Source organism: Eretmochelys imbricata, chromosome 2 (genome assembly GCF_965152235.1).
Source record: "Eretmochelys imbricata isolate rEreImb1 chromosome 2, rEreImb1.hap1, whole genome shotgun sequence".
In the NCBI taxonomy this organism is placed as follows: domain Eukaryota; kingdom Metazoa; phylum Chordata; order Testudines; family Cheloniidae; genus Eretmochelys; species Eretmochelys imbricata.
This window is the reverse complement of record NC_135573.1, coordinates 172,452,768-172,467,522: the sequence shown is the minus strand read 5'-3', so window position 1 is coordinate 172,467,522 and position 14,755 is coordinate 172,452,768. Positions and strand designations below refer to the sequence as shown.

Below are 14,755 nucleotides of genomic sequence, written 5' to 3'. Positions count from 1 at the left end.
TGTCAAGGCCAGAAAATAGTCTGGGTGTGAGGATGTAGAGAGAGGTCAGAGTCAAAGATGACTGTGGGCTCAGAGACAGAAAAAGTGGTGCAAAGGAGTAGTGCTCTCATGGGGAGCTGGCCCAGAGTGGTGACTACTACAGCTTTTATAACAAGTAGCATGTCGTCGGAGGGAGCTGTGACCATTATTCAGCTTCCTCAGCTACTCCCCTTTAGAGGAGTGCAGAACCTCTGAAGCCTTTGCTTACAAATAACCAACTTTTCTGTTCTGGCTGTCTCCTCATTAGTGTCCAAGCAGGAGAAAGGACTGCCTTTGTTCGTGCTTTGTGCTCCTGCACAAGACCAGCCACAAGTTGCAGGAGCAACCACACAGTGCTGAGTCTTATGTGCTTCCTTCCAAAGGTGATCCTTAGCTGGTGTAAACCAGTATAACTCCACTGAAGCCAATGAAATTAGAACAATTTATCCTAGCTGACGTTCTGGCCTGGAGAGTAAATAGCCTATGATTTGGCTACGCTTGGTTTACTATTCTAAAGAATAATATGAGTGATTACATAAGCATTTGTTCATATTATTTTAAAGATGTAATTGATGTTCTTAGCTGTATGATGTGTGTCAGTAATGCATTAAGACTATGGGCCAAGTTGTCTTATTTTGTAAATGGGTGCCTCTCCACTGACTTGAAAAGAATTTTGCCCATGCACAGCAAAATTTTGGCCAGCAGAAGATTTGGCCTGAGAAGTCTTCTTAATTTACTCCACACAGATGTATACATCCTGCAATCAGATTTGATCTCTCAAGACTAACTGTGAAGAAATGTAAGATTAACTACTATAATTTTGTTTGAAGAATAACTACAACAGATATTATCTTTCTTAGTTTCCTAATACATATTAAGTTCTTGCATTAGGGTTGTTTTTTCTTTGTATTCATTAATCCCGTCCTTCCTCATATTTTTAATAACAGAAACATCTGTTTCTTCTTGTTCAATCAAAGTGATTACCTCAAGAGTTTTACTTTTAAAATAATACCATTTAAAAGAAATTCTGAATAGACTGTTTCATTAGCATATTTAATTTGCATATGAAACTAGCTTTCTGAGCATTCCGAAAGGGAATTGTAGAGGTGGCATACTTAAAGCTCTTTTTTTTTTTAAGTTATTTAAGAATTTTCTAAAGTTGGGTACAGAAAAAATAAGACTAGGAATATATATACACACACACTGATCTCAGAGAAAATAAATTAAATCACAGGAAGGGTTCTAAATACATATTTGTGGCTCAGGAATGTGCTGCAGTCTAACCTTGTTGAATCAAAACTCTGGTTTGGGAAAGCCATTTTCCACCTTTCATTTCAATACAGCCTTAGTGTATCAAGTATTCTCAGTTAAACTGGATTTTTTGTTCAGTCAGAATACTTTTTATGAAGTACTAATCATCTCTCTCTATGCACAAAATACACAAGAGACTAGTGCAGGGGTAGGCAACCTATGGCACGTGTGCCAAAGGCGGCACGTGAGCGGATTTTCAATGGCACTCACGCTGCCCGGCTCCTAGCCAGCAGTCCGGGGGGCGCTGCATTTTAATTTAATTTCAAATGAAGCTTCTTAAACATTTTAAAAATCTTATTTACTTTACATACAACAATAGTTTAGTTATATATTATAGACTTAGAGAAAGAGACCTTCTAAAAATGTTAAAATGTATTACTGGCACATGAAACCCTTAAATTAGAGTGAATAAATGAAGACTCGGCACACCACTTCTGACAGGTTGCTGACCCCTGAACCAGTGCATTCAAAAATGTGCCATTGCAACTTGCACAGAACTTGTTCTCCTGTGGAACCATTTACTGTGCAACTCAGTAATGGTTTTCGGAGTAGCAGCCGTGTTAGTCTGTATCAGCAAAAAAAACCCGAGGAGCACTTCTGGCACCTTAGAAACTAACAAATTTATTTGGGCATAAGCTTTTGTGGGCTAAAACCACGCATGCATGCATCTGATGAAGTGGGTTTTAGCCCACGAAAGCTTATGCCCAAATAAATTTGTTAGTCTCTAAGGTGCCACAAGTACTCATCGGTTTGTTTGTTTGTTTGTTTGTTTTTTTCCAATAATAGTTTCTCTTGGAACACCACGTGGCCGTGTAAGGAAAAGGATGGTGATACAGCTGCCCCCAAAACATACAGCAGTGGACAGAAACTCTACTGGGTAGAAAGTGTGCTTTTTGTTACAAGATTGGTGGAGGGGGGTGAAATTGCTTTGCTTCAAAAATGGGTTTGTGGTGCCAAAGAGCTGTCCCAGTAAGCATCTATATCTGGGAGCATTAAGGAATTTCACAGAAAAATCATGGTCAACAGAGGAACTGTAGGTAAAAGGTGAAAAGTAGTAATTAGACATGTGGCAATAGGAGCCAGAGCAAATATGAGTGCCACTATCATACCATACAACAGTGGTTCTCAACCTATTTACCATTGTGGGCTCCATAGGCGACCCACAATGTGTTATTTGGGCCACACGTTGAGAACCACTGTGACAAACACACACTGGCCCATTCAGCCCTGCACTGCCAGCCTTCTCCTTCTCCTCAGGGGCAGACATGCACCACACTGACCTCCTGCCCAGAGACACCCTTCCCACAGACCCATATGCCCAGCACCACCCACCCAGAGACCCCTCCACTTTGCGGAGGCAGGTGCAGAGCCCCAGTTAAAACCTGGGGGTGCTGCAGCACCCATCTCCCCACACTGCTAGTTCCCAGGACTATACTGCCCAGCACCCTCCAACCCCATCACTGCCCAGAGTCCCCCCAAAAAACCTCCCCAGAGACCCACTCTCCCGCACCAGCTCAGCTGCTGGCAGGAGCTCCCCAGCAGGATTGCCTGATGCCATCTCCCCCCTCAGCTGGCCCTGGCCCCTGCTGGACTGGAGCATCAAATTTTGAATTTTTTTTAGCACATAGCTGAGTCGCAGCTGTGTGCTAACTGGGCAGCATGTGGCCCACAGGCCGTGGGTTGAGAACCACTGCAATACAGGCTTAGCAGGTGGTTGGTTTGCAGTCAGTTGCAAACCGCATCTAATTAGAGACTGATCTATGAAACAGACTGGGTGATAGAACAGATGACTGAGAGAGAATACTTCTATTATTGAGGCAAATCACCAATGCAAAAGCCCTATCTCCAAACACCATCAGTAGGATACGTCCTTAGCCTCTACATATATACAAAGGCAGAGTGAGTGAAACCAGAAACTATGTTGCCCAAGGCATAGGTGCCAACTTTTCCTGGTGCGGTGGGTGCTCGCGCCCCCTTCCCCAAAGTCTCTGCCCCCTCCCTGCTCCACTGGACTCCTTCCGCAAATCCCCGCCCTGGCCCCGCCTCTTCCCCAAGCGTGCCACGTTCCCCCTCCTCCCCCTTCCCTCCCAGCGCTTGCCACTGCGAAACATGTTTCACAGTGGGAAGCGCCTGGAGCTAGGGCAAGAAGTGGTGCAGAGCACCCACCGATTTTTTTCCCCATGAGTGCTCCAGCCCCAGAGCGCCATGGAGTCGGTGCCTATGGCCCAAGTGGCTTGTAGTTCTGTAATTTGCAGATTCTGGTCCTCCCTGGACCACTACTTGCATATACACAGCACTGGCCATGCCACACTATCTCTGTGCTTCTACAGAGTATGCATTGGCAAGAGCGTACAGTACACAGTGCTTTTTTCCTCTGGCCATACTTGCTTTGCTATTGACCTCACCAACTTCTTCAGTGAACTGCTTGTGAGGTGCATTGTCCTTGTTTAACTGCACATTGGGACAGCATAACGGTGCTATTATCCTGGAGTACTTCCACCCTCTTTAATTGGTATAGCACAAACCTTTTTTATTTGCTTGTGCAACATAGACAGGTTACAAGAAAGAACTGAAATTTAGAAATAAGCAAATATGGGTTTTATTCCTCACTTAAATGTGACATAGGGCTTGTCTACACTGGCACTTTACAGCACTGCAACTTTCTTACTCAGGGGTGTGAAAAAACTACATGGTTAAAAGTAAAACAGCCAAACACCACTACCACCATTTCACTAGTTAGTCTTAAAATTAACATTGCCCCCTTTTGATCCAAGCAGCCAGCCAAAGTTTGGGGCCATGGGAGATGTTCTAGTTCCAAGTAGAATTGATGTAGCTTGGTACCTTTTTGATGCAATCTTGTTGATTTACAAGGCATGTACAAAGTCATGTGTTTCTGAAGCAAGAGGAACCAAGAATAAAAGGAGCAATTTCTTAGCTTACAGTTCCAAGCCTCTTTAATCAACAGACCCAAAAGCTGTCTCCCTAACTTTTTTTTCCAGGTCACACTGTTTTAACAGACTACTTCTTGGCTTTCTTGCTTTTTTCCATCTGTTTCTCTTTCTGTTCTTGTCTTTTTTTTCAGTCTTTTGACTCTTCTTCTTTCCCTCCCCCACATCCCTTCCTCACACCTATGCAATACTCAGCCTAAAGCTCCTGGGTGCGTTCACACACTCCTTCTTTTTTTTTTTCCCCCTTAGGCTTACATTTATGTTAATTGAAGAATGTATTCAGACCTATCAATCTCAATGGGGTTTTAACTCTATCAATAACACGGTTTCATCCAGTTCATAACAATATACTACCTTCTCAGTTTGAAAAGAAAGCAATTTATCATACAAGTACAGTAGAAAACATTACAAATTCAATATCTTCCAACCATAAACACATAATTACCACAGCTATCTCCAATTCTAAGAAGAGAGAAAATCTGTGGTATTTCCAATACCTCTGGGTGGTAACTGTTGGCAAATACTGACATTTTAGAGGTGTCCACTACAGGCAGAATGTAATTACCCAGCTTGCAGTTTGTCAAAAAGATCAAGGGTTAAATTCTGAGGTCTGGTAAATGGTGGCACAAGCTAGACTTATATCTTAATCTCTTAACCTCTCTGCTGTGAGGGACGCTGCTGCTCCTCACCCTGCTCCTGACTCACTGCTGTTCGCTGGGCCGCGCCGCCCCCTCCCGGGAATAAGTCAGTCAGGAGGACTCTGTGCAGCCACGGCATTTAAAGATAGTGGCAAAGCACCTGTGGAACAGGAAGTAGCAATTCACCGAATTAGAATTACCTTGACGAGTCGCAGTGTAAAGTCCCTTGGGAAGGTCTGTGCTGACTTGCTCAGAGGTGCCAAAGAAAAGAATCTAAAAGTGAAGGGACCTGTTTGCAAGCCCACTAAGACTTTGCAAATCACTACTAGGAAAACACTTTGTGGTGAAGGTTCTAAGACCTGGGATCATTTCCAGATGCGTATCCACAAGCATCTTAATCTCTTGTAGTTACTTTCTAAATTCTTCCTTCTTTGAGAAAATGATACTGACTTACTTCAACAAATATTCACAGTCATGCTAATGTGCAACTGTAACCCTCACATCTTCTGGGTGTGGTGTTCTGTCCCATCTAGTGGCACTGAGATCACTTAGAGAGAGATTAATGAGTCTGCTCTACAGCCTTAGCTAAGAGGCATATGGCTTTTAGCTCATGCACTAGGCTCCAGAGGCCTCAGGTTTGATCCCACCCGCTGATGACCAGGGTCTGTCAGTGTTACACAACTCACCTCACCATTTCATCCCCTTTGAATTTGGCAAGAGGATTTTAAAATGTTTAATTATGCAAAAAATTCAGTGACCCTGTAATGTGCACAAGTTCAGTTCAAGGGAACAATGAATGATCTGGTACAAGTCCAAATAGGTTTTTAAATGATTGGCCATATGAATCTACAAAATCATGATACCACATTTTAACTATGCCCTGATATTTATGAACAGCTTTGCTTACTGTAGATTTTTTTTTTAATGACAATTTTGGGTCGGAGCCTTGTGAAACAACCAGGTTTTCTTCCCCCTGCTGTTTTTCTTTGTGGAACCTGAGATTATTTTTTTTTAATGAGCAGAAATTAATTGTGAAACTTCAACACTTGGTAGCAAAACATTTTTTGTGTTTTAAAGAAATTGCTTTCCCCTCCCCCACAAACATATCAGTCATTTTGCATTTTCATGAAAACCTGAAAAAAAAAATGAAACAAAACTACAAAAATGTTTTGCAAACCATGTTCTGCTGTTCATGCATCTGGCAGCCCCATCCATTCATGAAGTAGATTCCTTTTTTTAAAGTTAGATAATACCGTTAGTGAGATTCTGCCCCCTACTCGCATTGAGTGGTACTCCAAAAGTAGTCCCATTGAAATCAACATGTTAAAGACTTGCAGAAACTGGCCCTATTATTTTAAACAATCTGTTTGGAAAATGCTGCTCCATTCCAGAGGAACTCCTGAACTATTCAGCAACCCTCTATTTCTCCCTTTACTTACACTGAACACTGCAGTCTCGTAATTTACAGATTTTGGGGTGCGGAGTGTAATGGTTGTTAATTAAGTATGAAGCAAAGTAGATGTATATCTATTACATCCAAAGGTTACAACCTCTATTCTTATCAAGTTCTGGTGCATCTTTATCTGCTAAACTGAATGCATAGAAGCAATAGAAAAAGAACACCTTTAAAGATAACAGGGTGTCATTAGAGTTTAGTGTTTGCCATGAACACCATCTATTATATGAAAGGCTATGGTTGTTAAAATCTTTGGTGCATGGATAATAATCCTTTTAGTGTTTTGACTTATCCATTTTATTAGATCCAATGTTATGATGTATCATATTTAGTTTTAGAGACAATTCCCTTGTACTGTATGGTATTATATTGTGTTCTATCTATTGTGTACTGTTAATGTGATTCATTAATTGAGTCTGAAGAATATGTTTGTGATACGTGATACAGTGCATTCGAAATGTCAAAAAGAAAATATATGGAATTGTTTCATTAGATAGCATGCTGATTAACAGACATGATATGGCTTGTGTATAGAAATGATCATAATGAAAAGTACTGATTAATTCAATGAACAATCTCACTAGCCTAAAGTACCAGTCCAGACAGTCGAGTAACATGACCTCATACCAGCAGATGGGTACCAAGCACAAAACTTTTATATCTGCTCCCTATAGAGGAAGCTGAAGACTAAGTAGATAAGTCCTCTTCATTTGTACCACCAGAGACTACTGCTTAGCTAAGCTTAAGGGTTTGGGTGGTTGGTTGTTTTGCAATGGCTCTATGATCATTGTCTTTCTTTTCTATTTCTAACACCATTTTATAATGACAGGATTTGTTTTTGAATAAGGCTTCCCTTTAAGACTTTCTTCTTCTTTTCTCATTTTCCTTCCCCTTGTGTTGGTACCAAGCACTCATTAGGGGCAAGAATCAGACATATGTCCTCTGTTTTGTTACCTATTATAATTAAATGGACATATAAATATTTTTCTTTTGAGTTTGTTTGTAGATACAGTAAAGGATATTCCTTTTCCAGTTAAACATTGAATATGGCCTTTTGATGAGTGAAATGTGTTTGCTTTAAAGCAATTATATACTTTTGCATGATGAATGAGCAGTCCGAAAGTTGCATTCATGATAATGATTATGATTTCATATTTACTTCTACAAGAATGTCTAGATGTCTCAATCCACACTAGGTCCTTGTACAAAACTTGTGTCACGTGCCTGGTGCTTAGAATTGATGCAATAAACAAATTTAAATAAATAAATAATGAACTCAAGAAGGTTCCACCCTTTCTTTTCTTTCCAGGCTCAGGACTCAACGATGGGCAATGGCATGAAATCCGGTTTCTAGCTAAGGAAAACTTTGCTGTCCTCACTATTGATGGAGATGAAGCCTCAGCAGTTCGAACAAACAGTCCTCTGCAAGTTAAAACTGGGGAGAACTATTTCTTTGGAGGTAAAAACTGCAGTACTAGCATATCTGCTTAGTGCTGTCCTTTTGTTTTCTATACAATAGATAAATGTGGATATTCGGGTGGAACTCAGTCCTCATAGAGTGTTAGTATTTTGGATCTTATACAAGTGGCTTAGGTGATGACTGCCCCCCAAAAAATCTACTCTTTGTTTTATTAGCCTTTCTTTCCCCCATCCATGGCAGTTCCCGAAACTACATGAGATGCTTTATCCTACTTTCTGAGGAGCGCATTCCCAAATCCACTTTTTTGCAACTTAAAATCTGTTGGTGAAAGTTTGGCACAGAGGCAGAACCCTGTAGTAAGGGTGGCACAGAGCTGGTTGCCTCTTACTGGGAGCTCCCTGATGCCGCTTTCTGAAAAGGTACATCATACTGTCTCCACGATGTGGAGCCTGTTACACTAGCTAGTATGGAGTTGGAGTATGGACCTGCCTCTTCCTCTTTTGAGCCGTGATTTGGGAACACATTTCTATTTAGGACAGGACTTAACCATGTGTTTAACTTTAAGCATGTGCTTAATACTGTTGGAGTCGATGGAATGTAAGTGCATGCTTAGAGTGGAGACTGTGTTGAGTATGGATGGACTTAAGCACATATTTGACTGTTTTTTTAAATTGGGGCTTTAGGTTGACTAACACTATGAGGCAGGAGTAGTCCATGTACTCCAGTAAGGTTAAGACTACAACTGTTAAAAGCCCTGAGCGAAGGCAACTTCTTTTGCTCTCCCACACCATCTTGTGTTAGCTACAAGGGTATAGAATTTTGTTTTCAATTTCAAAAAGCCTATTTCGTTGCAGATACATGATTATAATATACTGTTTTAGATAAATTGTGCGTACGTCAGCTATCTTATTTTATCACATTCAGTAATGGCCTGCCCACGCAGTCTTTACTCAGGCAAATCTCCCATTTGAGATCGAACACTGAGATCAATGGAATTTTTGCACTAATTGATCCAAAGATAATGTGAGTTTGTACATCAGGACGCTGGGCATAAAATAACTTTGTAGGGGTTTTTAAATAGAAATGTGCCATGTTTTTAAACTAGCTATTTTAATCTTGCAAGCTGAACAGCTAATGGGGAAATAATACAGTACTATATATGCTCCTGTTACTCCAGGGATAGAAGAGTTACTGAGATTATGATTTTTAGTGCCCAAAGCAGAAAGAACAAAAAATCCTTTCAAGATTATTCTCATTTCATTATCTCTCTTCTGTGAAATTATTAAAAATATATATGGAAATTAGTGTTTAAATAGTCTTACAAAAACGTATATACACTTTATTAAAAATAGCTCTAATCCTTTTGATAATCTATGCCACAGATTTCTGGGAAACCTCATGGTAGTGATGATAATGAAAAGCACTTCTTGACAGCTAACGCCTGTCGTAGTTTAATCTGGCAATATTTATAATAAAAGTTCACCTGTCACAAAAGTTAACCAGTGTTCATTCACCCTGTCTCTGCAACTCCTTGTGGTCATCCATCTTTCCCTGTGTCCCTACTACTTCAGCCAATGTCTAGGTCATGCATCTTACAGTGTTGTCTCAACCAAGAGCCCCAACATAGCCAACTGCCTCACACAATATTTTGAAAGGTTGTTTTCCATTCAAGAACATACTGCTCTGACTTTACCTCAAAATAATTAGGGACTTAGATGGTCTCACTAAAACAAGTTATGAAGGAAGAGAAAAATGAGATTAATAAAAAACTAATATGCCTAACACATCTTGTGTTAAACCCTGAAAAAGCTAATCTAGAAGGTACAAACCATGCCATTATAAAGAATAAGCAATATTTTATATTTCTGGAGACTGCATCCTTTCTCCCTAGCATGTCTTTTATCCTTTGACCCTTTGACTTTGATCTTCTGATAGACAGACAGCATGTAGTCTCAGGGTAGATATCATTTCCCTTTCCACTCACTGTCACGTATCTGATGTCATCCCATTTCTTCTGTGATCATTTTGATATTAAAGGTTAATTTATAATTCCAGAACCCCTCCCCCCCATGCAAGTATTTACACAGATGCGGTCCTCCGTAGGATAAGGGAGTCTCACATCAACTGTCTTTTGTATTTTTCCCAGATCTGTTCAGCATTGTACTTGTTGCTTTGGATCAACAGTATGTGTCCTCTTTTACAACTTTAAGTTATTTTGAAGATGTATCCAAAGAACAGATATTTTGCATACCTTGTGTCCAAACTGGTTTCCAAATAAGCACCCTTCACTCAATACCACACTTTTGCATTTTAATTGTCCTGGAAGGTGTCTTGAACACAAAGCAAGCTTGCTTTCTGAGGGACATGTCTGTTGAAGCTTCTCTCAACACTAATTCTGCATTATATCAACTATAAATTACTGACAGTTTAAAGTCAATCTCTTGCATAAATATGTTAAAAAATCTAGACAATATGTTCACAAACTGATGCAAACAGCAAGGGGTATTATTCCCTTTCTATGGAGGTATTCCCCTCTACTTTTTTTCTCCATTAGTTTTCTGATCTTTTGCTGTGTGTGTTTTGTGGGCAGTAAGACTGAGAAGAGTTGGGGACAGTGAAGCTTGTATTGTCTTTTTGCACTGTTCAATAATTGTTCCATTTCCACTGAAATCAGGAGAAGTTTTGCCATTCACTTTAGCAGGGGCAAGATCTGACCACACTGTGTGAATTATGTATCTTTTTTTTTCCTCTGCAGAATATTCATGGCCAGTCAGCAAAGGGATCATTTGATTCTCCCCCAAATTCAAGGGCATAAAAAATGTTTTTTGTTTACTAATGGATGACTAGTCAAAATCATTATCTGGGTGATAGCTAAAGATGTTTCAGGTGTTTAAAGGAAGGCTAGATAGATACGTGCCTGGCTGGAGAACTGAGTACAACAGGTATAGGTATTCTACTGAGACTTTGGAAATGATTTTCCAGGGGGGACTATCACAAAGCTGAAAATCAGATGGCCAGCTCTGGTTATATTAATACCAACACCACCTCTCCCCACCTGGGTTAAAATGAGCCTGGGAGGTGTAGCGAGCCCCCTTGGCAACTTTTCACCTCCAAATGAGCTTCCTTTCTGGACACTTTGACTTCGACAGCATCAGTTCTCCAACAGCTTTATCTCCCTAAGGCGAGTTAATATTTACTCATTTCTTTTTGTCATTGACAACACTGTTTTGTCAGGTTGATCCTGCTCCCAGAATTGCCAGTTGGCCAGATGCTATGTGACATGCACATCATATTCATGTGCTATTGTCATTTGAACTGATATGTCCTTTATGATCTCAGGGGGAAGAAAAAAGGGAAGGAGGAGGAAAGATGTATGGAGTTAATAGACGGATATTTAAACATCCCAAAGATAGTTTGGCACATTGAGACTGTTCTTACAAGGACTGTAAAACTTTTCTAGGCGTCTCTGATAACAAATGCTGTCCTAATTATATTTTTCCTACGTTATCCTTGAAACCTCTACATAAATGTCACATCTCATATATTCAAACTTTCCCCAGTGGGATTTCAAAACAAGTCTTTGTTATACTAATGCCTTAAAAAAAAAAACCCACGTACGTTGGGATGGTTGTTCTTTGTTTACCAAGATTTTAAAGATCGCTTTTTTCAGCACAGCAATGAAGCATTTTTGAAAATAGAAATTGTAGAATGAATAGCAAAGTAATTAAATACAGTAATTTACCCACCAGATTGACTCTATTTTTGTGAGTATTACTATCGAGTTATACTGTCATCAGCAGTATTGCACTATATTTTCCCATGGAAATTTTTCCTTGAAAATGCATGTTCATATTTAGTGAAAATAGCTTTTGCATTGAAAACATGCCAAGGGTGCATTGTTGATAGGAAAATAGATACTTGAGTTTATATTGGTAATTAATTAAAATTCAGGTGAGAGGAAGGAAACAATCATATGAAATAGCAACAGTTTTCAGGCAAAATAAAATAAAACTGAATTTCACAAGGTTCTCATTCTCAGTAGTATCTATGAAAGTCTACAGTTTTACTTCTTTAAATTCTTATTTCAGGCTTCGTGATGATTCACTCTGAGACAATGGAGGAGGGTAAGGGTCCCAGCATGGCTGTGCAGGACTTAGCTGAGTCACAAGTCAGGTGCCAAGGATGGGGGGAGAGCAGGCTCTGTGAGGATGCTACTTACTTGTGTTCTCCGGGCAAAGAGATATAATGAGGGCAAGAAGAAGCAAGGTATAGGCAATGCTGCGATAGGTTGGTCTCTTGGCTGGACATGAAAAGAGTAGCATGCTGCCCCTGGTAATGGCCTGCCCCACCTGGTAGTGGTTCCTCACTAGACTCTTTAGTGAAATAGCAATTCTGAAAAAATCATGACTTGGGCACTCCTTTGAATCTAAATTCCTTTTGGAGCTAGTCCTTCCATAAAGCTGAGAATAAATTTGCAATCTAGCCCTTCGTTTGGATGGAATTGTTTGTCCTTGGTAGACTACACAGCCACCAAAAGGTTTTACACAATATATCATGATTAGTATTCAGGCAAAGCTCTGAATATAGGCAGCTAACAGGAGAGTTTCAGAAGGCGTAGCTGTGGACTCTGTGTTTGGAGGTAGCAGGACTTAGTGAATGTTGTGTTTTCTTGTTTTCTCTCTCCCTCTGTACAGGCTCCATAGCCATGCTTTGGCTTCCTGAGTAAGCAGCTGAGATAGGTTTGTTTGTTGGTGTATTGGCAGAGGTGAAAGTAAGCCGGTACGCCCCGGTACAGCGTACTGGTAAGAGCTGATGTGCCATACCAGGACCAGCTTTCCGAGAGGGCAATTTAAAGCCCTGGGGTAGCTGCGGTGGGGATTTAAAGGGCCCCGGAGCTCCAGCCACTGCTACGCCCCTCCACCCCCGGGGCCCTTTAAATCCCCGCCAGAGCCCTGCCGCCGCTACCCCGGGGCTCGGGCAGCAGGGCTCAGGTGGGGATTTAAAGGGCTCTGAAGCTCCAGCCACTGCTACTGCCCAGGGCCCTTTAAATCCCAGTCTGAGCCCTGCTGCCCAAGCCCCGGGGTAGCAGCAGTGGCGGGTCTCTGGCGGGGATTTAAAGGGCCCCGGAGCTCCAGCCACTGCTACTGCCCCAGCCCTTTAAATCCCCACCAGAGCCCTGCTGCTGAAGCCCTGGGGTAGTGGTTGTGAGGCTCTGGCGGGCATTTAAAGGGTTGGGGCAGTAGCGGCGGCTGAAGCCCTGGGGCCCTTTAAATCCCCGATAGAGCCCAGTCACCGCTATCCCAGGGCTCGGGGAGCAGGGCTCAGGCTGGGATTTAAAGGGATCAGGGCTCCGGCAGCTGCTACCATAATGGAGCCCCAGGCTCCGCCAAAGCTCAGAGCCCCGGGGTAGTGGTGGCAGCCAGGAGCCCCCAGGGCTCCTCAGTGATTTAAAGGGCCCGGGGCTCCGCTGCGGTAGCGGCAGCTGGAGTCCTGGCCCTTTAAATTGCCCCCAAGCTACCAGCTGCAGAGGCTCCCAGCCGCCACTACTGCAGCTGGAGCCCTGGCCCTTTAAATCAAGTTTTAAAGTGTCCGGGGATTTAAAGCCCTGCCTCTTCCAGTTGGGGCCACGCCCCTGCTCAGGACTCCGGCGTACTGGTAAGTCCTCTAACTTACTTTCACCCTTGTGCATTGGTAAAGTCCATGAGACTCTGACCTGGGAGCTTTGATCAGTCCCGCTGTTTGCAGTCTGAGTGTTTGGTTGCTCCCTGGTGGTGAGGGGCAGAAGTGAGCTATGCTGAGTAGGGAGACTTGGTATGAAAAGTCACTTGGTAGGCAAACACAAGAGCTGAGAACAGAGGCAGCTAACAGGAGAGGAAGGGAGCCTGGAGAAGGCCTGTGAGAAGTTGATGAAGTTATGGACTGACTTAAAAACATTGTGTTTGGTACCAAAATGAAAATTTATCATGTACTAACTAACTGTACTAACTACCGTATACTAACAATATTATTCTATGGTCTGGAAGCTTAGTTTGTGATTTCTGTACCATGTTGCTAACTTTTCTAGTTTTGATATATTGCACTGAGTCATAAGAGGGTTGTGGGTTTTTTTGTGCCTAAGAGTAAATCATTTTCAGTGCACATACTGTCTGTCTCTTTCTCTCTCCCTCTGTACTTCTCTGATGTCTCTCAGTAGATACTGAGATATTCTCCAGGGAAAGACAGAAATTATTGTTTTATTCAAATCTATAAATTAAGGAAAGCTGTGTTAAAGGTTGTGTGTTTCGGGTGTGTGTGTATTTAGTGGGGTGCTAATTGGTTGAGTCAGTCTCCCTTTAATAGTCTATAATTCTCTCACTTAATTCCCTTTCCTTTCTTTTCATGGGGTTAGGGGATTGAAAGGAGTAAGCTTCCCTTTCCTGCAAAGTCTCTAGAGAATGATGTTGCTTTGTTGTTTTCCAATTATGTGCATAAAATGAAAGGGAAGAATAGAGGAAGTGAATTGCCAAGTGAAAATGAGTCCATTAACCCTGACAGAAATTGTTTACACCTTTAGAGATAAGGGGCTTTCATAAGGCTTTTTAAGCTTGCACCAAAGCACCTGATAGTTGCCCAATGCCCAGAGGAAAGATTGATTTGGGACATTATTTTTAATTCCAGTTATAAAACAGTCTTTTTACATTTTCTCACTGGTTTATCTGTGGGAGAGTTTTAGTGCTAGTAGTAATCCTACAGTGATAGCAAAGATATGCAGTGAGCATCTGTCAGTCCACTACTTCCCTTTTCTTTTCTGACAAGCTAAGCTTTAGATGAATGGACTACATGGCAAGTTTCCTGTGGGACATTGGTCTGTGGCTTATAGTAATTCCTTGGCTTCTGTATGAGTGTAGAAAATGCACTGTGGATGGAATCTTATCTATGTAGCCGGACTCGTTTGTTTCTGAAAGCCGGGTTGATATAATTTCCC

General features: G+C 41.5%; 1 protein-coding gene across 1 annotated transcript in view; it reads left to right on the top strand.

The window, feature by feature from the left end:
• Positions 1 to 14,755, top strand: part of CNTNAP2 (contactin associated protein 2) — a 1,133,690-nt gene that overhangs the window by 428,760 nt on the left and 690,175 nt on the right. Inside the window, exon 9 of the mRNA XM_077808720.1 lies at positions 7,681 to 7,830. Coding sequence (XP_077664846.1) covers positions 7,681 to 7,830 — 150 coding nt within the window. The remainder of the gene's footprint in view (positions 1 to 7,680; positions 7,831 to 14,755) is intronic.